General features: G+C 38.9%; 1 protein-coding gene across 1 annotated transcript in view; it reads left to right on the top strand.

Annotated features, from left to right (window-relative positions):
- Positions 1-24,318, top strand: part of SPTLC2 (serine palmitoyltransferase long chain base subunit 2) — an 82,039-nt gene that overhangs the window by 26,123 nt on the left and 31,598 nt on the right. Inside the window, exons 6-9 of the mRNA XM_052782837.1 lie at positions 1,843-1,936; positions 4,626-4,731; positions 5,570-5,789; positions 7,661-7,787. Coding sequence (XP_052638797.1) covers positions 1,843-1,936; positions 4,626-4,731; positions 5,570-5,789; positions 7,661-7,787 — 547 coding nt within the window. The remainder of the gene's footprint in view (positions 1-1,842; positions 1,937-4,625; positions 4,732-5,569; positions 5,790-7,660; positions 7,788-24,318) is intronic.

The following is a 24,318-nucleotide window of genomic DNA, read 5'->3' as shown; positions in this document are numbered from 1 at the left end:
TTGTAGGATGCATTGGTAAGTCTGATCTTCACTGGAATATGTTTGTCTTGATACCAGTAGTGTGATCTCCAATTAGTGTTAGTCTTCTCCTGGATACTCTCTCACATGTAAGTTTGCTGATAAATGCAACTGAAGTCTTATCATTGTAGTAGCAGCACTCAGTTTTACATATTATCATCAGTGATTGCTGTACTGTACCACTGGCTTCTCTGATCCTTTGCCCTCTCTCTAGTGGCAGACAATACTAGACTCTTTACTTCCTCTTCAGTTCTAAATTAATTTATTTTGTCTAATTGAATGCCCTCTTCTGTTACAGGGAGGTGAAAAGAGGCTGCTCGTTGATTTGTTAAATCTGCTTTCTCTACCAAAAGCTTGTACTTGTTTTTATGGAGAAGCTCCTTGTAGGCTATTAATCTCTTATTCGTCTTTTTTTAATCTATCACTTTTTCAACTTCCTACCATTTAAGAAGGATAGTAGTACTGGATTATTATATTCGGGTTTTGATACAGTAATCCTTAACAGCAATGGCCTCTGACGTAGTATACATACTCCTTGTTTGGTATAGTAGTTCTAAAAAGCAAATGCTAGTTGGAGTTTCCCATGCTGCTTATGCCAAAGTTTCTGAAATATGCAGTGTGAATCCTTGTAACAGCAGTTTGAACACTTGATTTAGTGCAGTTTCTGGGGAAAACCAGTCTCGAGCTTTCCCAGGATGTAGAATATTTCTAGGTACATCGCAATTCTAGTGCAAAATTTCCTTTATTGTGGAGAAAATACTCCTATTGTCTGTGCCACTTCCTTGTGTAACTGTAGGTAATGCTTTTTGCAGTCCCTTCTAGTAACTCTCATTGCAGAGAAGAAATGTTCTTGACTCTTCCCTCCACCGGTTGTTAATAGAGAAACATAAAATGAGGATGTGTTTAGTGTCTAATCTTCAGCATCTTGACATGCTTTCCAGATTTCTAACTTAAAGTCACTTCTAGAGTTGCAGCACATTTGCATAGTAATTGGAGTGGGCCAAGGTCATTTAGAAATATTATTGCTCTCTTACAAACTAATCCCCCAATATGCATTCCTGTAGTCCACAGTGATAACACTGTGACTGAATGTTCAGCATATCAGCTATTGACCTGCAATCATTGCTGCTTTCAAAACAGATGTATCCTGTTTTGATATTTCTCCAAGGATATACCTTCCCTTTTTTGAAAAAGGAAACAAATTCAATGTAATATTTAATGGCTTCAGAAAACTTTGCAATTTCACTCTGCAATTTTGTTTTTCACTTCCTGTCTCTTGTATGTTACCTCCATCTACGAAGTACTTAATTGTTCTGTTAATTAAAGAAAATTAGTCCCTTTGGTACCACTGAGCACACATGGGTTTAGTCAGTGGTTACCTCCTAATGTAAGAAGTAGTGCAACTTTGATAAGGTCTGTAATCTAGGACTTTGGTGGCCTGTTGCCTAGCACCACTGTAGAGTTGCTGAGTGAACTGTGGCAAGCTGCTCTTCTCTGTTTTGCCTGGCTGCGTAGGAGGATGAGTACTAATCATCAACATGAGATATTCAGGCAGATGCAGCTTCAGGACTTCTGGGAAAAGTGAAACTTCAGTGGTTCTTTCAGTTAACAGCAGTTGTGTATTTTTATTTGCCATACTAAGGCTGCCAATTGTTTCTTAGCAAGTCTTGCCTGGACTAGCTGCATTTATGTTGGAAATGTGCACTTTTTTTTTTTTTTTCTTCCCTTAAATGATCTCCAAGCAGTTCAGAGCTGAAAGGTGTTATATGCTTGGCTGTGAAATGTAACCTTTTCAATATCTTCCTCTTTCCCCTTCTAATTCAGGGCTGTCTGATTTTGAGTGATGAACTGAATCATGCATCACTGGTGCTTGGAGCAAGACTGTCAGGAGCAACTATTCGAATCTTTAAGCACAACAGTAAGTATCAGATGGTGGACTCTGCTTTTCTGCAGATGCTATAGATCAGATACAATCTCTTCTATCTTCTAATAGTTAGAGATCCAATTTCATGCAAGGAAATCAATTGCTGGTTACCTGAAAGGTCAGAAGACTGCTGCTTCTGAGAATATAATCATCCTGAATTGGATATTTTTTTATATGTTCAGTCTCAACTAATAACATTTTTATCCTGAAGCTGTTCTGGCTTGCATCTCCTGCACGCGAAGAGGAACACGCTGCCCTTCGGCAAGTCTAGGGGCACTAGTGTTTTAACATGGCTTCTTGGATAGCTCAGCATGGTTAGACTATTCTAACAGTCCCTGTCACATAGTAATGCAATCTTGTAGTGGTCTAGGTTACAATTTGGGGGATAAGCAAGTTTAATTTTAGGACCAGAGCCAACATGATCCTACAGTAAAAAAAGCTTATGAACACAGATGTCCTAGCTAAACTAGACAGCCTTGCATTGGTACAAAGTAGTTCCAAAAGCAGTTTGGGGGATGTGAAGCACAGATTAATTTCACTGAGTTACTTACTTTAAGTATTTGTTTCCAAAGTACACAGAAATTTCACTTTGCTAGTTTCAGCTGCTTCCAAAGGAGGTATTTAGAATAACTTTCAGATTAAAAATACTTAAGGTTTCCTTCTCTTATTCTCAATGAAAGAGGTATCTGGTTGTCCTTAATTAGTAAAGCCACTATCTTCATTCTTCAGCTGCTCCTAATACTCTTTGTAGTATCGATCTCTGAGATCATGATGACTGTTGCCTTCTTTGAAGTATGTGGTGGTGACAGCAAAGCTTGGGTGGCTGTAGTCATTTTCCTTTCTTTGTCCTGCTTGATAGTGGGTCCTCTGCTGTGCTTATTGTTTCTTTTGTGTTCTCTCTTTCTTGTTCTCTATCGTTTGAATAATTTTCTTTACAGAAGTGTAGAGCTTACTGTAATATTCAGTGATTTTCTGTTAATTTTTTTTTAATTCTTCATAAATCTTGATTGCTGGGCAAGATCACAAAAGCTTTGCATTCAACTTCTGTACTTGTATAGACATACTTCTGAACATTGCATCCAGTTCCAGAATTTCAGAGAAAGCTGGTGACAAACAGCGTCACTGTTCTGGGTATGAGGTGAAGGATTTAGAAGCTCTGGTGTGATGAGGAAGAACAGATGATCTGTGGGAATGGGGTACAAACTAGTAATGGTGAGATTGGGGGATATTCTAGAAACCTTATAGGTGGTGGGGATCTGTGAAAGAGAATAGAGTGGCAGATTAGAATCAGAAGGCAAAATGCAAGCAATGATCTTGGCCTGTCAAGATGATGTTCAATTCATAGTTACGTTTGTGTTGTCAGTCCTGCACTTGTTATAGTCTATGCTGCCTTAACTTCTCAGGAAAATGAAGTTAAGTAATGGCTTCATTCATATTCTGCTTTTTAGAAATTATGGAAAAAAATTTTAAATCCCCCTTAAAGTCCTTGTTCAATGTTTTCATTTTTTTCCTACCTCATTCTGCAGTTTGTCTTTTTCATTAAGGTCAGACCTAGTTCGCAGTCTTTCCCTCTTTCTTGAGAGATCAGAGCAGAAGTTTATATTCCATTGTTCTCCCTAACTACACTAAACTTGTCCTTTCTTCCTTGAGAGAGATTTGTTGGAGGCAGGGACTCCACTGCTGACTTCTTCATTTTGTCTTTTTCTGAACATTAGCTGTCTTTTAACTGTCTATTAAATGACCTATTTTGCTGTGTAATTTCTAGTCTAGTTCTAGTTTACAAGCTTCTCTTGTTGCTACAAGTGCCCTAATCTGCCAATCCTCTTTTCATGATCGTTGTGCTCTTTTTTCATGCCCTGGTGTTTAAATCTGTCTCTTGCTCAGCACTTCAGTTTTTACGGTTTGATTACTCCCATCTCCACTCCTTTCCTCAGGTTTTTTGTTTTTTTTTTTTTCAGGACCGATTTCATGTGTATTTATTTGCTCACGTTAGTCAGGTCTCCTAGGATCATGTCAAGTGTGCATAGCCCAAAGCTAGTAAAGTTTCAGAATACGTTGCTACTAACAACTTCATCTGTCCAGTTTCTTATATGCTGAGCACTGTCCTCTTTCCTACACTGGTCATTCTTTTTTCTTCCTTTTCTGTTTTTGGTTTAGTAGCTTCCTGTTCCATACCTCCAGTCCCTTCAATTTGAAACAAAGTAATAAAAAATGTACACTTGCTCCCCTTCCTGTCCTCCACTGTGGTCTATCTTGTACTTATTTTTAGTTGATTATCATTGAGCTTGCTTATTCTTTTTTGAGTTATTTCTATCCACAAGGACATGCTTACTTCCTAAATTGCTTTCTCTTTTCCTCACAATGAGATACCTTCCTTTTTTTTCTTTTTTTCTTTTTTTTTTTTTTTCCTTGCTTCCTTGTTTGCTGTTTGTGCCTAATGCTTTAACTTGTGCTTTTAGCTTAGGATGATTAAATTCTTCCTCGGAGTTCATACAGTCACCCATTCCCTTTAATCTCATCTGTGGGCCAGCAGCTAGATGAAGCTGATGCTTATTGACTTATGCGTGGTCTGTCCTCCACAATGGAGCAATTTGTGCATTTCTGGAGTATTGCTGTCTTTAGTCATTGCAAAGCTGAAGCTAGTAGCTGTTTTGGTACCATTTAACAGTAATTTCTGGTGCAGATATGCAAAGCCTGGAGAAGCTGCTCAAAGATGCTATTGTGCATGGGCAACCTCGTACACGGAGGCCCTGGAAAAAAATTCTTATCTTGGTGGAAGGAATATACAGGTACAAACTATTCTTTATATTCCTAAGACCCTCCACATGAGATCTAGCTGCTTAGTATTTGGGTTCCTTTGCCAAATCAAACTATGAATGTTGTCACTTCATAGTTATTTCATTAATCTCATCTGCGAATTAAATTGACCTATGTATGTCTCGCATCCTGGACTTTCTGTTGCTAGTACTGTAGCTGCACCTGGTGTTATCACAATGCTTCCCACATCCTGATTAGATTGTAGAAATTAATTAATCTCAACTGATTATTTACATCAGAGCTGAGGTCTTAAACTGCTTGTCCATTCTGTTCTTTCTGTGCTCACTAGATGATGCTAGTGTGAATGGAATTGTGCAAACTGAATGTTTTTGCTGAGAGTGAGCAGGAGCATGTAGTAGGCTTAGCTGTGTTAGGCATTTGAATCATAGTGACTTTCAGCACAAAATGGGATGTTTTGGAGTGCTACTAATGAGAGCCTAGTCAGTTCTTAAACTTAAAAACAACAGGTAAGTATATGTCAGATCAGAATACTGACATTAGGGTGGAAGTAAAAATGAGATAATTAATTTATAAAATTGTCACTGAACACATTCCTTTGCCTTAACTTACTGTTGCTGCTACTATTTAGCCCATATGTCAGCATCCCAGAGAAGTTAAACAGGTAGAAAGTAGAGATCTGGGCTCCAGGTGCAAGGATTTACCTTTCATCCCTCTGCACAACACAATGTGTCTAGCAAATTTTATGGGTTCATAATTACTGAAAGAGTGAAGAAGGCTTAGTGACTTTAGGCTCTGTAAGGAGGCCCAAACCATTAAATAAACTTACACTGAATTTCTGTTTCTCAACAGCATGGAGGGATCCATAGTCCGTTTGCCTGAAGTGATTGCCCTTAAGAAGAAGTACAAATCCTATCTGTACCTCGATGAGGCTCATAGTATAGGTGCCCTGGGTCCCAGTGGCCGGGGTGTAGTGGAGTATTTTGGACTCAGTCCTGAAGATGTGGATGTTATGATGGGAACATTCACCAAAAGCTTTGGAGCTGCTGGAGGATACATTGGGGGCAAGAAGGTAAAAAGCTGGGAATCTCATGGCTGTTTCAGGCTGGTGGTGTGGCATCCTTCACTAAGCATTCCAAAGTTGATCTATTTCTCAAGTACCCTGATTGTAATTTGTTTCCTAATTTTACATACTGTCTAGTACAGTGAAAGTCTGTGCAATGCAGAGAGTCTAGTCTAGTAAAATACCTCATAATTGCATAGTTCTCACATGGTCAGCAATCATCTCAGTTTGCAGAATGTACAGTAGTGGTATAATATCTTTTTAGGAACTACTGTGAGACAGGAAGCAGGGATTTCTTAATGTTACTTGTAATGAGACTTGCTGGAAAAATGCCAAAAGCTGAAGCTTTTCACCCTGTTTGGAGGAAAATCCTCTTCTTAGGTTAGTCTGGTAGAATTGATTCCCTCTGGACTCGGAACAGTTTGGTTTCTAAAAAGACACTTCCCCCCCCCCCCCCCCCCCCCCCCCCCGCTTTTTGTTTGTTTGTTTGTTTTTGTTTTGGTTTTGGTTTGGTTTTTTGGCTACTGACTCTCTTCTACTGCAAAGTACTGTGAGAAAATGTTGCCCTTGCCAAACCCCTCCTTTTGGGAGGGATGGTTTAGGCAATTGTATGTGTCCCCTTTCTCATATCCTCAAATGTGTCTCACAGATCAGGCATCTAAGCTTTATTTGAGAGTAAAATTCTACCATTTTCCTACCAGGACAATAATTTTTTTAGATACTAATAGCGACAATTATTTCAGCCCATCCAAGTGGAGATGGGACCTGCAGATGTTCCTCTTTGGGAGTTTACTACAGTTGGATTAAAATTACTCTGACCTCTTCCCCAAAAGAAAGCACTGTATTAATATTTTTCCAAAGGTAGTGAGCTAGTGGGATTAAGTCCCTTGGTGTAAGGTAAAGCAGCTAAGAGTCCTTCGCAGCTGTGTTTTAGCTACTGTTTGAGGGATTGCTTCAGAGGTAAGAGGCCCTAAATCTTCTTACCTAGTTTATTTCAAAGTCCCTTTACAACTTCCTTTCATTTAACTCTGACTCCATGCAGACAGTGACATAAAATTGAACACTTCCACATATTTCTATAACATGTTCTCAGCTTGTGCTATCTACAGGGCCGTCATGACTAATTTTGTGGTAGCAGAAGACAGGATCTGTCCTGGCGTTCATACTGGTCTTTATAATATTTTGCTGGAGTGGTCTGGGCATTTTAGAGTGGTTTTGTTACAGTCAACAACAAGCAGCCTAGATCTACTGTGTGTTGGTCCTCTGTTCCTATATGACCTGCTTTTTCCCTCTAACAAATGTAGCAGGTATGTTTAACTGGGAAATGAAGGAGGGGTAGGCTGAGGTTCTTGCACTCTTAAATTACACCTGCTGCTTTATTTATATTGTGCTGATAAATGGGAGAAAATATTTTGTGACCTATTCCCATTTGGTGACTTTTATGGAGAAACAATTAAATTGAGCATGATACATAAGCACCTATGGGTCCTGCTCCCCACTATTTCATTTGTTTTATACTCCCACTGTTATAATAAACACTTTTGAAAAACAGCCTGCACACAGCTTGAGTAATGTCAACACCTTGTTGTAATCCACTGCTGGTGGTGTTAGCTAAACAAGTCTGTCATAGGCATTTGACTTTGATCAATACACATTCTTGCCCTGTGACATAATTACGGGTTGTCATGTCCCCGCTGCTCACTTTTCAACTGTTTATTTCTTGTACTGTAAAATCAATCCTTGAGATACCTGTTCTCTTCCAGCACATTCTGAATGAGGTTTCTTGTGGTGGCCCATTTTATTTTGTGACGAAGACACGACAGTAATGCATTTTTCTGAGTCTGGGAAGGCAATGTCTGATGCCTCTTGTGTTTTGCTAGGAACTGATTGATTACCTCAGGACATACTCTCACAGTGCTGTGTATGCGACATCACTGTCACCTCCTGTTGTGGAGCAAGTCATCACCTCTATGAAGTGCATCATGGGTGAAGATGGTACAACTGTTGGTAAGTCTTTCTAACAGTAAGCATGTGGAAGGGGGAAGCCAAACAGAGCCTTTTTATTGCTTTGACACATAACTCATTCAGTGGACACATTTGTATCTATCTGTTAGTACATGTAGACTTGGAATTTCTGGAGCAATAAACCAATTTACTGTCCTGCTTGGCAGATCAGCCTAATAACAGCATAAGGAATTTCCAGCTCGAGCTAAGTCATCTTAGTCTTATCTAAGACACAGTATTGGTTTGTATTGATTTTTTTCTGTGTCTAGCTTTTCTAGCCTCCTTCTTTCTCTTCCCCATTGTCTGTCCTTTGTTATCTGCCCCACTTTTTAGATTGCTTTCAGAGTATTTTGCTGTGTACCTTTTACAGTCTTGTGTGCTGGTTACTGCAGGGGCAATGCTTTTGATTTTCATCTCTAGTATAATTTGATGTTTGCACCTCAGTTAAAGTAGGTACGGGAATGCTTCTGAAATCCCTTTTTACTTGGGGAGCTAGAGGCAGTTTTCAAGATCAGTAGACTTAATGCACAAGGAGAAGAAATTCAGCATATTTGTCTTTATTGTCTTGGTTTTCCTTTTTTATTATGAAAGTAAGAAAGGGGAAGTCTGTACTAGTCTCGATGCATTCAAAGTCAAAACCAAATTCTTATGTCTCATTTGCCTAGTAGGTAGCAGCTTCCTTCAGTTACAGCATGAAGTAAATAGCTTGCTCTTGTGATGTGTAAGCTGCCTTGAAATTGAAATGGTACAGCACTTTGCATGTATGGTACTTTTCCGTCTTCACAGGTAATTAAAAAGTTGTGAGCAGCTCACACAGGATGACAGTATAGTTTGCTGAGGATCTGTCAGCCGTGTTCAGTTCTGAGGCTCTTAGAATTCAAACTACAGAAAATATTCAGTTATGGGAGTTTCAGGCATCTGGCCACAAGGTGGTAGTGTATACTGAAGAACTGTATTTGCTTTTGAATATGGGTCATCTGATCCACTAACCTGACAGGTAACTCCTACAGTGAAAAAGCTTGCTGGAGAAATGACTTAGGAATTTTTCTGTTATAACAGGTTTCATTTGGTTTGCTTACATTATCTGAGAACAGAGTTAAGTGCCAGCAATTAGTGTTGGTGGTTGCTAAATAGAGAAGTCGTCACTGAGGCGAGTATAGCCAGGCAGCACTTCTACCTGTGCTAGCACTGCTTCCAAGTGGTCCATGTAAGAGACCTGTACCAGCCAAGAGTTGTCCCCAGTGCTGCTCTCAAGAACAGATATTAACCAAGCTCCAAACTACATCAGAAGTTGTGCAAAAGGGCTGGGTCTTGCCATCCTCTTGAAAGTGACTGTTTGAGCTCTTTCTAGCTGATGATTTGCCAACAGTCCATGGTCTGCTCAGGCGTTGCTTGTTTTGGGTTTCTTCCAGTATCTGTTTTGCTTAATGAAGTGGGAAGCAAGGAATGTGTAACTGATTTCTGTTTGTAGTATTCAAACTAAGGCATTTTTGTCCCTTTGTGAGGCTACAGTGTGACACTCATTCAAGCCAGGAGAATGGAAGCAACTTCCACCCCAGACTGTTCTGTTGCCATTATGCCAGCAAGATCCATCAGAGCTGAAAGGTGAACCAGATCAGGAACCAGTTTGGCAAAAAAATAAACTCCAAAGGCCTTTTTTTGTCATGTTGCTTAAAATACGTGTCAGGTTACATCCTGCTAATTTGGTGCTGAGGAGTACCAGAATTCCTCCTAGTCACTCTTTCTATTGAGAAGAGTGGTTTTGGCATTTGAAAGCTGTGTCATTTCAAAGAAGCCTCTGTATGTCCGATTTCTATACGAACTGCAGCAGTTTTTGGAAGTGCTGGATATAACAGCTGGATAGCCAAAGTCCTGCCTGCTCATACACAGAAAGGATTTCTCAACTACAGGTTTCATGAAAGTGTTACTGGCTTTCTAAGTATCTAACTCAGCCTTCAGCTAGGATAAGCACCTCATAGGATGATCCCTGCATGAGAGTGCTTCTCTGTTAATTTTCTGCACAGTGCTTGTTTCCAGTCATGCATTTTTTTTTAATTGCCTTAAGGCTTTAGAGATAATATTACTTTGTAGGCATTTTCTGTGGACGAAGCTGGCAAAAGTTCAATTGGGTGAATTGAGCAGCTGCTTAGTGGTAGCATGACAAAGTTTTTTCGTTGTTTAAGGGCTTTGGCTGAAAAATCTGTTTGGATTCTGTGGAATTATGGGTGGGGCTCTGGAGGACCACTGCCTGCAGTTGGTTTGACTACAAGTAAATGTGGAGTAGAGTGGTGCTGGTAAGAGTTAACTGTGGAAGACAAGTAGAGAAATAGTGTTAAACTGGGTCACTGGTAAGCACTTCTGAGTTGACTGTGTATTACAAATTTCACTGCTTTTAAATTAGTCAAGGTGAACTAATGGATGAAGGAAAACTGAGATAGGGCAATGATTTTACAAGGGCACAGGAGATGGAGCTGGAGTCAGAACAGTAGACTGCTAGCTCCCAACCCTGTTTTTTGGGCCACAGCTAAATCTTTTAATGGCTTCAAGAATGCTTTCTTGAAAAGAGCCTTTGCGGCTTCTTTGTCTGCCTGCTTCTGTTCACCACACACTATTTATAAAAGCTGCTGTTCTCCATGGCATCAAACCTTTGTGGAAATTGTGGTGTCAGATTGAGATGTTCTGTAGCTGAGGAATAAGTAGTAGGAAGCAATTAGTTTTTGAGGACAAAAGGGGTTTTTTGTGTATTATTTTGCAAGAATAAGTTAATTCTCTGCTCTTATACTTCAGGTTATTTCTAAATCTAATGAAACATCTGGAGGCTCTAAACTTACACTATAAGGCGTTGTAGGTACTAAAACTTTACATAACTAAAAAAAGTAAATATCTCCTTTCAGATCTTGCCAGTGAGTAAATAGGATATTAGTAGGAGGCAGCACAGACAAAATACAGATGCTATGAAAAGCTGAATGGCTGCTTATTGAGAACATAAGATGGATGGCATGCAAATCTGTGGCCTGAATTGAGACAATTCTGTACAAACTAATCTGTTAATTCTCTGTAATGTTTATGCATGTGACTATCAAGCCTCAATCTCTCTGAAGACAGTTATGGGAATATAATTATATATTAATAAAGTATATTACTTGCACCTTCATCCAGACTGCAAAAAACGCTCCAACAGCCAACGCGATGGCAGAGCCATGTTATGGGTTCTTTGTAATGGTGCTTCCAGTACTGCTTCTGAAACTCCTCTACATTATTAGCTCAGTGCTGTATGTCTGTCTTATTTTACTTTGCATTACTTGTCTTGCATGTAATTGTCTAGAAGACCATCATGTGGTCTTAAACAAAACATACTTGGTTTGTGATCACTGTGAGAATTTCTTCAAAGGAACAGTCCTCAAGAGTGGTGAACATTTTGAGCACATGGAATGTTTTCAGAGAACTCCAGTGACAATGTACATGGGTATCTCGCATATCACATTTGGCTTTGATATCTAGTAGAGCAAGGTGAGTAGGAGAGATGGAGAAGGCTTCTTTTTGCAAAAGCAAATTTTTGGAGCTGGTTTTCCTATTCAAAGTCACTGTGGTTAAAATTGTTAACAAGCAAGTGTTGCAGATGCTTGTCAGCAGTTCAATGGATGCTGCTCTTTCTCTGTTCAGCCACAAAGATGAATGAACTTCAGATAGTTTTGTAGATGAAGGGGCTTTTTTAAATAATAAAAAGACACAATAAGCATGCTTTTTGGGGTCATAGTATACACAAAGATGATGAATTGATTCCTGGAATGGAGTCCTGGAAACTTGTAGTGTAGAGCCACTTTGTTCTTGCTGTTCATGTGGTGTTTGGGTTATTTAAATTGACTGTAGGGAAAATGAGACAGCTTGTTGCTTGTCCTGGTAAATGAGACATTGTTGGGATTTATGATATTAAGTACTTAACCTGTCTCATAGAATTTTTCAGCATTTCATTCGATTTGAGTTGAAAGCTGGATTTTTCACCATTACAACTTCACTAGGGCTGGGAATCCAGTCAGCTCCTTTCTGCCATTTACATAAGAGCCCATGATATATCCTGTGTAACTGGAGTTCAGTTAGCACTGTTGGTGTTCAGGACCCAGCCTGTTTGTTGCCCTGATAACATTGCTGGGGGCAAGTGGAAGAAAATCATAAAGTAACGCGACTGAGATGTGGGCAAATCAAAACATGCAAGGTGAAACCAGTCTAGGAACTGGTTAACCTGATTTAGAGATGAAACTTAGTTTGGTCTCCTGTGCATTAAAAACTGAAGGTGAGCCTTAAATCTGGGAGTATTTTAATTTGAACTAAAGCTGGTGGTGATAATAGCTTGTAAAAGAGGTGAACTACTTCCTTCCATGGACATTAACTCAGTAATAGTAATTATACATGTTGACATGTATAACAAGTTTACTGTCTTCCATCTCAGTTTCAGGAGGCAAATATCCCACACCCAATCACAGTACCATACGTAGCATATATAGAATAAGTTGTGGATAGACTTTGCCCAAGGTGGCACTTAAATTTTGAGTGCTGTCTTGAGCACTATATAGAAACCAAGGATTGTTATCCTACATAGCTCTAATGTTGCAAGCAATGGAGGTAGCAATTGCATAGGCCATCCCAGCTGCTAAACTATTGGAAATTAATAACTAACCTTTGAAGGCTAGTCAGTTAGCTGCACATAGTTTGATTGGTATTTGTCTCATCTGAGTACCTCGGTTGTGACAAGCTAGTGGTTGACTACATCTAGTCAGAGGAAACCTTAAAAAAAAAAAAAAGGTATTTCTAGTCTTGCCATTGCTGTGTCCAACAAACTTGAGTGAGTTAAATCAGAAAAGGTAGTTAAACCAATTATAGCCACAGGGAATAAGAACATACAGCTGTGTTCGCAGAGAACTGAGCTGTTCAGAAGACAGGACCATTGCTATACTGTTAATATGCACAGGGAGAAGCATGCTGGAAACAAAACTAAGCCTGGTCTGCTTAAATTCTAGGGGAGAAAAGACTGCAATTAGTATTTTAACCTCCATATGGTTAATCAGGCTCTCAAGTGAAGATATGACCTCAGTAGTTCAATCAGCTGCCTAGTTAGTAGCTTTATTCAAGTTGGACATTTTGTAAAATTCCCCTTTTCTTTCCAAAGATAAGCCAGAATTACATGCAAGTATAAAGTGTAAATGGTAGAGAAGGAATAGCCCACGTTACATCACTTGGAATTGAATTTTAAGTAGCTTACAGTTATAAATGAACTTTGTACCTTGCCATTGTGAGCAGTAGATCCACAAATGAAAGCAGTGGCTGCTATTGTATTTGAAAGGGGAAATAAATATTCCTTGTGCAGGCTGAGGTTGAAAACATTCAATTAGCATTAAAATCGGTTCATTTGAATTTCCTCCAATAATGCACTTGTTAATGAGGTGTTAAATTATCACCTTGGGAACCTGGGGACCAGGCAAAACTAATTTGAGCAAAGTGAAAACTTTTCTTGTTGCTGCCCTTGAGAATCTCAAGCTGAGCTGGGAAACTGTTGGAAAAACAAATAATCTGGGGGTCATAAAGAGAGTTTCCTGCTTCTCTCCAGGGGACTAACAGTTTTAAACATCACTCTTTATATTTGTGCTTCCAGCTGGGGATCTTTTAAATCCAGCTTGTTGCTGCATCCCTACTTCCCTCCCACAGAGCATGGCAAGCCTCCAGAAAAATTACTTTAACCTGGGCTGGGCAGGAGAAATCTTTGAGCCTTTGGTGCTTTGAAGAGTGTTTACAGACATGAGCAGAGCTGTACCCTTTGTGTTATGCATTGGAATGTGAGAATTCTTCAGTGCCTCCTCTGTTGGACTTTAATCAACATTGTGGTGTTTGTGCAAGAGCTCATAAACCTTTATAACTGTACACCTGCTTTGTTCTCATAACATTCTGGTTCTTGCTGTTTCTATTCAGGTGTGAGCTGTCATCCTCTATCTTCATACCCTAAACACTAATCTGTCATAGCAGAAATACAACTAGGAATGTGGCTTTGTTGAAGTAATTTCATTTTTTCTTCATTGTTTACACTGTTTGATTTAAAATGTGTGGCTCACTTTTTACTCTCAATAGCGTTGAAGTGCCACACTTCTACAGAATGTTGGTGTGCTGCTCATAGAGGAAAAGGAGAAAATACTGTGTAGCAGCTCACTAGCTTATTTCATTACCAATAGTGTGACTAAAATGCTACATGAACATTAAGGTAAAGCATTTGAACAGGAGTAATCATGAATGAGGTGATGTGCACTCTGAAATAGTTTGAAACAGAGTTCATGCTTTCTGGTGTGGTACATGATTTACTAGAGTAGAGTTTTTTGAAAATACCTGAATGACCCACATAAGCACCACTTCCTATTATCAGCCCTGGCACCTGCAGCAATTTTCTACATAGAAAAATTAATACTAGTATTACAATAGTGTCTGCAGTGTACAGACACATGGCAAAATTTCATTCTGTGAAGTGCATATAATGTAAATATTTCTAGCTTCTTTGGAAACAAGCAACAATGTGTAACTGAAGCTCTTAGTGTGGACTGTGTGCAGGTGTGTTAGGCTATGTGGGACTCACAGACCAGTAGAACTACTGTCCTTGCCTACTTTTAGCAGGTTCTGAAGTAAAATGTGGTTGGCACTAGGTCAACTCGTGCCATTTCACATCAGTGCAGCTGATCTATCAAAATTCTCAAACATGGACAACCTTGACAATCTACAATGTGTACTTTAGTCCTACTAGTGTGCAGATGTTTGCTAATGTCCCAGAATTAATAAACTTCCTTAGATAGTACAGATTTAATCTTTGAAGGAAGAAGCTGTCTGAAAAACCTGCATGCCAATTAACATATTTTGAGAGCATATGGCCAGTGGAGAGATTTGAGATGACTTTTAAATGAGATTGTGCGGGTTCTGTTGCAGTCTATCTTCAACAGTAGGGTTTAGCTCAAGACAAATTGGCTTGTCAAGAACAGGATAAATCAACCTGTAAAGCTTCTTGCTGCCATGGGTAAGCTTCTGTTAATGCTCAGGTTATTGCCTAATTGTTGTGTAGTGGAAAAGTTGTGTTTACAAGGCTGTCTGCATGGGGGAAAATGTATTACAGAGTATGCATGCTTCTTAAGTCCATGTTGGCTAGCAGCTCCTAAGATTTCTTAACTGTTTCTCTATGGATGCTGGGATTTAAAAAAAGCAAACGAACAAAGAAACCCAAGCCAATAAAATACTTCTGAAGCTTCTTAAGACTTTGAAGCTTGCCTTCCTACTGGTTGGCTTAATATTGTGTAAGTGTGTCACCAAACTCAGGCCCTAAATAGGCAGTGGAGAACTCGTTTGCCCTGCAACTAGCATGTCCAGAACTAAGTACTCTGTGCAAACAGATGTGGTACTCTTACAGAATAACTGTCTATACCAAGAGCTGGAAGCAGAATGTTTAGTACCTCCAATGTTTGCTGAAAATAGCTTGTCTTTTCTAGGGTTGTTGCTATATTCCTGACAAGTAACTTTTTGTTCAGGATCTGGCATTGTAGAGACAATTGTGGGTTTTATATGCACAGCTTTGATCTTTCCAGGATCCTTGGAAAATAGCCATGCAGGGAAAACGAGTCTATAAAAGTCACAGCAGAAGCAAGGCCTCCAGGGTTTGGGCCTTTTCAGGCACAAAGCCTACTCTTCCACCTCACTGCGGTTCCAGGTGGCAGGCTACCAGGAGCTGCTTGCCAAATACAACTTAGTAACATGGGGAAAGCTCAATACCCTTCCTGTTGCAATTATTGCAGAGTTTTAGGGTAGATCTGAGAGCACACTGGAGATGGACAAGTATGGCTGCTATAACAGATGTACAGGCAGATGTGGGCAGCTCTGACGTGGCAAATTTGCAGGCTATAGTTTTTACCATGAGATGAACTTCTTAGCTATAAGCATCTTTGTCAAAGGAGAAACTTGAGATGTTGTGCAGAACCTCTTATGGGAATGGATCAAGGTCTTCACAAAAAGATGTGTGAAGACTGCATTCTGTGAAAGATTCAGGTGCTACCTTCTCAGTGACTTCATACATAAACTTCCTATTTAAAAAAGCAAACCAACCAAACCAAACCAACTCCTCCAGAGTGGAAATTCTTAGTTTTAGGATATGTTAGTAAAGAGCACATACACACTTGCGGCATCCTGTCTCTCCCATTGCTCCTTGTGTTAGGTAGGTGAAAACTCCAGCAGTATGGGGGGGTATATCAAAATCATGTTAAGGGACAAAAAGACATTTGGAAACTACTGTGCTCCATTCCATAAGGTCCCATTTAGTACCACTGAGGAAAAGTAGATATTTAGGACCATTCTGCTCACTCTCCTTAGCCCTTAAGGGATCCTCCTACCAAGACTGTTAGTAGAAGGTAGTCTGTTTGCCAGATGGGTTTTTTTTGCATTTTCAGAGTAAGTGCTAAAACAAAGATGCAATAATTCTCATAGTACCTTACAGTATCAGTTACTGGTCAAAGCTTACTTCTGTGTAGGATCTCATTATTATCTCAAGCTTGTGGAGCCTTTCATAGTGCTCCTGGCATAGTTTCTTTATGGATCTGTTTTCTGTTCAGTTGGGCCAGAAGATGGTACTCCAGTGTTTATGGCTGCCATCTCCCAGAGAAGTTTGCCAAAGAGTAGGATAGTCAAACACATCCCACCCCTCAGCCTTGCTCACTATCCAGGTAAGAGAATGGGTGCCCTAGCTCTATTTGTCTCATTTTAGACTAAGCTGATTACTGGCTGTTTCTAACCAAAGGTGGACACATTATAGCTGGCTGGTATATCTCTTCCACTGAATATCAAGCCTTGCTGTGCTTTAGTCTAACTGCTTCAGGAACAATGCTGTTAGAAACTTTTAAGGTGTTGACATGAAGTGTGACAAATCAACTGACTTCTGCTGAATACTGTTTCTTGCACTTAAAAACTTCCCATCTGATTTTATAGTTGAGAGCAGCACTTCAGTGGCTGATGCAGCTGTAGGGAATGAAGGAACAGATTGTTGCTAGTCCTCTGCAGTTAATCTATGCTGTTTCTTATGGGTATCTCATTGTCTGTGACTTCTGTGACATACAAATCCCTCTATAGGGCTGAACTGGCTTTGAGTTTCAGAAGATAAATTAAGGCTTGTGGATTTTGTATAACCTCATGCTTCAATACTGGTTTGATGTGAAATTCAAAAAACAATGCAGTCAAAAAAAAAAAATCTAATTTTTATGACCAGCTAACAAGGGATCCATAGGGAAGCTAGTATCTCAAAAGATCAGTTAGCAGAGTTGCTAACTGGAGCAACTGCTCCAAACTTGAGTACTTGGATACCTTGTCCGGTCTATGAATTGCAGCATGTGCTCCTAAGAGATGTGCCTAATGGCAGGATAAATATACTGACAAACTAAATGTTAATACTGTTGATAAATAATAACCTTTCTGTAAAACTGCAAAAACTATACTCCACTGAGTATTTGCCTGAAGAATATTCTTGTATTTGAGAATTTAAGATGGGAGAAATTGCTCTGCTTTTTTTCTGGACACAGCAGAGCTTAATTCTTCTTTTCCAAGTTTGATTTTGTGAGGGGTTTCCTAGAGTTGTCAAAGGTAGCTCTTGCACAGCTAAAAATGTCTTGGATCCTCTCTGATTTATAAAGATTTCCACCCTGATGCACACGTAGCTAGAGATATTTCCACAGATAGGATTGTTATGAAGGAGGGTTTTTTAAGTCGCAACTGCGTTCAGGATTGTATGTCTATTGCTGTTAAATCTCAGCAAACAGTCCTTGGTGGCTGCTTGGTACAGGGAATGCTTACTATGCACCTTTGCTCCTACACTGTTACACAAAACAAAAAGTCTGAGTAATTCATTTGTTCATTTTGCATTGTCACTGCATCTCTTCTTGTTTTTTCATTTTCTCAAGTATTACAAAGTCTTAGCTCAACAGAACCACCTGAGATGCCCCTAGTATCAGCAGTGGTCATACTGCTTACAAAGGGGAAAAAAAGTACGTTTGAAAGATGGGAGGTACTGAAATTATTTGCAAAAGGAACAGTTTGGGTTGAATTTGTAACTGGATAGATAGATAGATAGATGAGCCACTTCAGTTACCTGTGTAAGTCCTTCCTAGTGTAAAGTTGTAATTATTTTCTAGAAGCTTCGCAGAGATGTGCTGGAATAGCAAAGTTAATGTGTTGAATGGTGGCTAGCTCTTTCAGATGAAGCAACATTGGCAGTTTCTGTCCTGCAGGTCTTGAAAAGGTTAGAAGTTGATGAACAGCTGATTTCTGTCCCAGCATCAACAGAGGCACTGTGAGGAATGGGTCTAAGAGGGGAAGCAGATAGATCAGCAGCTGCTGAGAGGTAGCAGATTAGAGGGGGGAAATGTATAGATAAAAAATGTTTTTTCGGATGTAAATCAACATACATAAGAAGCTGTAGACCTTGCAAATCATTAGCAGTCTTACTTCTGTGTAAACAGAAATTCTCCAGACTAACTTCAGGCTATTACAGTGGGTAATTGAATTACTTCTTTAAAAACAAACCAACAAAAAAACCCAGAAACACACAAACCAAAAACCAAGCTGCAAAAAAGACTAGCATTTTTAAAGTTTAGAAATTGGTTTTGAATGCCTTTGCAATGAATATACTTCAGTGTAATTAAAAGTCATCCTTCAGCATTAGTGATAAGTTATCCTTGCCTTAGTTGTGACTTTTTTATATAACAGGTTTTGTGTAATTCAGTCATGGAAAACTGGCTAAAGATGGTAAATAATACGCCTGTAGTGGTACTATCGTAAGTTTAAGTATGTACATTCCCTATAGAAAACTTCACTTTTTCGTACGTTTGCTAACTTGTACTGAAGTCGTGTTCATTTTCACAGTCCCGAGGTTATTGGAACATCTGGAGTTAACATTTAGTGATTTTTTTTTAATTTTTTTTTTAATTCAAACCATAGGAGTGGGTTTTTTCCAGACTACTGCATCTAGCATGAAAAAATGCATTAATTTAAATACAGGTGAATATTGCAGCTGTCAGTTTAAAAAAACCAACCAAACAAACAAAAAACAACAAACCAAAAAAACCCCCAAAACCAAAACACCAAACCAACCCAAACAAACAAAAAAACCCAAACATGGAAACTAGTTATTTTACTGCTGATCTGTTAACAGGGCATTCAGTGACACATGTATAGTGGTCAAACTGTTCATCTATACTAACCCTGAGCTTTTGCTATAGCCTGCTTTGTATGCAGTAATTTTTATTGGATTTTAATTCTTGTAATACCTCATACTTGTACCTGCTTCCTTCACCATGTTTTGAAGGAACGTAGCCCAGTTTGGAGTAGAGGAAGGCTACATGGCCATGTTTTTGTTGTGGGATTTTCTCCATCAGGAAGAAGAATGTACTAGCTTGTAGCCTATTGATTGTGGAAATTGTGCCCTAATATCTTGGTTGAGTCCATGGATTTTGGTATATAGTTAACTCAAAAATTTTAGTACCAAGAGAAACTTTTGGAAGGTGCTATGTAGATAGAAAAATATTGTCTTAAAAGTGTTTGTCTCGTTTTCAGGATGAATTCTTTTGACAATTCATCATGAAGTGAAGGATTTGCATAACAGTGTCTTCATGGAAGCTCTGTAGATATCTGGTAAACTGGGGGAATTACACTGTGTTCTGGGAAGCATGTGTGTAGGATCCAGGGGTTTTGATAGTTCTGTTGTAATGGTATTTATTGGAGTAGTGGGAGAAACTACTGCTGCTCAGGCACAGTCTTAGATCCATGTGGTAGTGTACATAAGATTGCTTAAGTTTTGGTTTTGATGTATTCAGGAAGATTGAAGGGTTGTTTGAAGGCCTGTATGGGGGACTTTGCAAAGATTTTTTTCATAGTGAGATTTTTCCTAATACAGGTTGTAAATGTTTAATGACTTCCCTTCAGATTTGAGGGTAGTCTAATGTGGCCATGAGGGCTGTACAATCCATACATATTTGTTTTTCTATAGTAGTAATGTCTTGTGGAGTGTTTCAAGTGCCTTTTTCTTTGAAGTGTCGTCTCTGTAGATCAGACCTCTTAAACTTGAGCATTATGCTTTTTCTTGGAAAAGCTGGTGTGCACTACAGCTTTTTTGTGTTCTGGGAAAAGAAAATTGGCTTACTATGCTATTTCTAGTCTATATATGTAGAGAATATCTATGCTGTATAACACAGGGTGAACTCCAGCCTAACAGCAGCAGCATGGCAGAACTTGTGCTAATGATATATAACAGTACAATAGATGCTATTTTTTATTTGTTTTATCTTTTTTGAGGTGGACAGCTTCAGAGATTTTATGCTACCACTGTAAATGAATTGGAGATGGAAGGAGTTCTTACAATGCTGGCACTTTTGTTCTTCTCATGCTTAAGTGAAAGCTGAATTCATGTTTTATACTGACCAAATCCTTCCTTTATGGTTATAGCTGTCTTAAAATGTGGAAGGGAGCTGATTTGCTGTTTTTATGGCAGATGTTCAGCTGGAGGTGATAATCTGTCTGGTTCTGTCGGCAGGTGGTGAGCAATTGCATTGTGCATCACTTGTATATTCTAATCCTTTTATTATTATTATTATTATTATTGTAATTTCATTATTGTTATAATCATTATTAGTTTCTTTCTTTCTGTTCTGTTAAACTGTTCTTATCTCAACCCATGAGTTTTACTTTTTTTTTTCTGATTCTTTCCCCCATCCCACTGGGTCTGGGGGGTGTGAGTGAGCTGCTGTGTGTTGCTTAGTTGCTGGCTGGGGTTAAACCACAACATATTTTCGTGTGATATTTTACAATTAGTAAAGGCAGTTAGTGATGCTAGCTGAAACTAGGTGACTGCGAAGTTATTTGTAACATTTTTCTGGTTGAAACATATGAAGAGGCCATATCCTTGATCATCATCTCTTGTACTACAAAGGCAAAGAGCATTTCTCTACCCTCTTGTGTTGCTGTTTAAAATCCCAAGGAACAGTTAGCTTTGATACTGGCTTCCATTGTAGAAAAACAGTCTGCACAAAACAGATGGAAAATATAGTTCACACTCTTTGTTGCTATGTTGTAAAGCCACTGAACTGTCTCCATGGAATTAGATTATAAACATCCTTTATATAATATGCTTTGTCAAAGCTTGCACATTCCTTAGCTTGTAAAGAAATGTTCTGTTTGTATGTGTTCCGGATGTTTTTCTCTCTGTGGCTTCAATCTGCCATGAAGGCCAGCCAACCTATTTGTGTTGTACAAAGGTTTGAGTCTGTTTCCTTCTGACTCTTCTTCACTGATCTTTGTCTTATTCTTGAGATTTTAAGAGGAAAGGTGTGTTTTTTAAGTTCCAATGTCCAAGGTATCATAATAAAAAGAAATTAGAAGTTTTAAAATGCTTGCTTTTCTCTAAAATTCCATTAACTTGGCAAGTTAAATTTTACTGAAACTGCATGAAGTTTTTTTCATGTTTTTGAATTCTTCATGGTGGAGGCACCATAACTAGTTCAGAAGAATAGTCTGACCAGCACACAATTCTTTTCACTTTCTTCTCAGCAAGGCACAAGAATAGCTGTCAAACAGGATATGTACAGCTGTCTTTGCAATGATTATGAATGTTATTATCATGACTGTGCATTTGTGATAATAAGCAATCTGTATGAGCTAATGTGTAAGTAGTGTTAATACCAATCCCACAAAATCTCCCAGTAGTTAATATGCGGAGTTGGTTAATACATGTACCCAGGCAACATGAACTTAACTTCTTTGTTCTGGAGGGATAGCCCTCACCTCATTCTTTAAAATTATTGATTCATCTGAACCAATGCTTTTTACGTTCAACTTCAAAATAAAGATGACTGTAAATCATAATTGTTAGGATGCAATGAATTTCAGCCGTGTGACAGCAGTGTAACCAGATAAAGTGAACAAGGTGTAAACAAACATGAACAGCTAAACATAAAACCTAAACAATCATAAAAAAAGTAATGCTCTTCTGAATTATATTTCAGAAATTGCTTTCTGGATTCTTGGGGGGTGGGAATTACTTGTTCCTCAGCAGATCCTTCAGCTAGTGTCAGAGTGAAGTTGAGCTGGTAGTGTGCTTTTGTTCTCACTTTCTCTCACAGAACAGTTACTTGGTCCTGCCTGTATAGCTATTCTATTTAGCTATGATACTCTAGTGAGAACTTAAGTTGCTTTCAGTAGAAATTCAGCCTCTGGAAAAGTTCTGTGTGGAAGAATACTGTGGTGGCTTGTGGGGTTGGAGTTAGGGTGCCCTTCTGGATCTCTTCATGAGCCTAGTCTCACTGCAGCATTGTTATGCAGGATTTGGAACATATTAGAGAAGGTAAGTGTGATGCGACCACGAAATGGAGTTGTTCCTATGCAATGCTTTGCATATCAAATAATTTTGTGTGCAGTCAGTCTTACTGATTTTTAGATGCACAGACACATGGTCTCACTTTCTCTCTCCTTTTTAATGGTAAAATAGAGTTCATAGATAATTTTTTTTATCAGCTCTACCAGACCGGGCATTATCTTGAATTCTACTGTAAGTGAAAAGGGCTTGTGTGTTTCTGACAGCCATTCACAGGAGGCAATGTTTTGGTTTGGTTTTGTTTGTTGTTAGGGCTTTTTTTTTTTTTTGCCTTGGACAAGATCCATTCTTCACCAAAGACATCAAGTCCTCCTACTTCTGTCTAGGTGGATTTCCTATGAAGAGTCACACTGAATGAAAATGGAGAGCATGGGATCTTTTGTTCTCCACTGTGCGAACTTTAAAGTAGAGACAGTTGCTACTTCTGCAGAGTCTGACCTGGAGCTGGTATACCATTGTAGTTAATACTGGAAAAAAAAATTTTAAAAACATACTACCAGCTAAACATAATTCTAGTAGTCATTAAGGAATCTGATGGTACTAGCAACAAGCAGTCTTTTTTTAAGACTTCCCTGAGTCTTAAAAAAGTAGGTTTCTGTAATACACAGTGCATTTTGAGTATGCAGAGGAATGGCAAGAGACTGTATTATGCTTTCCCATCTCTTGAAACTGAGTTCTTGATACTGAGTTCAAATAGATTATTTATACAATATGGATCTACTATTTGGTAATTTCTGTATCTTTAAAAATCAGGGGGCTGCTAACAATAAACAACGTGAGCAATTCATTTTGGTTTGTATGCTGTCTTACATAAGATAAAAGCCTGTGTAAATGTGAATGGGAATTGTGGTTAGCTTTCTAAATAGAAGAGCTATATAGGTTTTGGTGTTGGGGTTTTTTGTTTATTTTTTTTTCCCCAATGCTAATTGATTAGTAATTCAGACTTCTGCAAAGTAATGCTTGTCTCATGACAGTTTTTGTACGCTAGGCTTAAATAAAACACTGATGTGCAAAGTCTGTTTCACAGCAGTCCTTGAACATTATCTAGAGCCACAAGTTTTTTGGCAGCCCAGGTGTTACCAGGTTTTGAGAGAATCAGTCCAGCAGAACTTTTTGCAGAGGCAGGCCTAAGGGGATGTATGCCTGGCTAAGTAATCCTTTCCTCTTCTCTACATACTGCTTGTGCAGACTTCAAAGACTGCTTGAGGTCAGCAAATCATTTTCTCTAATGATCACACAGCGAGTCTGAGATGCTAATGGCTCTGTATCCCTGTTGTGTGTCACTTTCTTATGTATACAGAGGAAAAGGGCAGCTTTTAAAATAAGAGGGGGGAAAACCACTGCAGCTCAAGTGTTAAACCTTGTGAAGGTTACTGCTACAAACCCAGTGGTTCTTAAGATCTCTTTTAAAGGCTGACAAGTGTAAACACATGCATTTTGCCGAATTGCTCACAGCCAGGTTAGGCTGTTGGTATCCCTTTAGCTGTGAACTCCTGAGGACTGTATGGTGCCTTATAGAACAAAGAAGTGGTCAGATGAAAAAACTCTAGGTTCAGAGGGCCAATAATCTCTTTAGCAACCTGAGAGCGAATGTGTGGGAGGGGGTACTGTTATGGGCAATGCATCAACTGATGGACCTCACATAAGGGCACAAAAATGCACACACTTCAGTGACAAATATGTGGCATGTCTCAAATGCCAGGCTTGCATAGGAATTATCCTGGTATTAAGACAGCTGAAATGTTTCCATATTAAATTACAAATAATCCTGTCTTTTGGATGTACCAGAGTTGTATGTTGTTCCTCTTGTGGAGCAATATTTTAAACGAGAGAGATTTGAAAGACTATATTGACTATTTCCAAGAATGAGCTATTGGCTGTATTTTATATCACAATGCTGAAAATACCTGGTATTTTTAAAAATGCTAGTTAGTGTGCCCATGTTGTTGCATACCAGTGGAGCCTTTAAAAAAACTGTATTCCCCAGAACTGTACTGAAGTTCACTTTACAAAGCTCAGCAAAATTGAGTTTTGGTGCCTTGTGTGGTTTTTGTAGGTTGTGTCCCGTCCCCCCCCCCCGACCCGTTCATTTAATTACATCTCAATGCA

The sequence above is a fragment of the Harpia harpyja genome, chromosome 3 (genome assembly GCF_026419915.1).
Source record: "Harpia harpyja isolate bHarHar1 chromosome 3, bHarHar1 primary haplotype, whole genome shotgun sequence".
In the NCBI taxonomy this organism is placed as follows: Eukaryota; Metazoa; Chordata; class Aves; order Accipitriformes; family Accipitridae; genus Harpia; species Harpia harpyja.
Note: the sequence above shows the minus strand (reverse complement) of the source record. Positions and strands in the feature narration are given on the sequence as shown.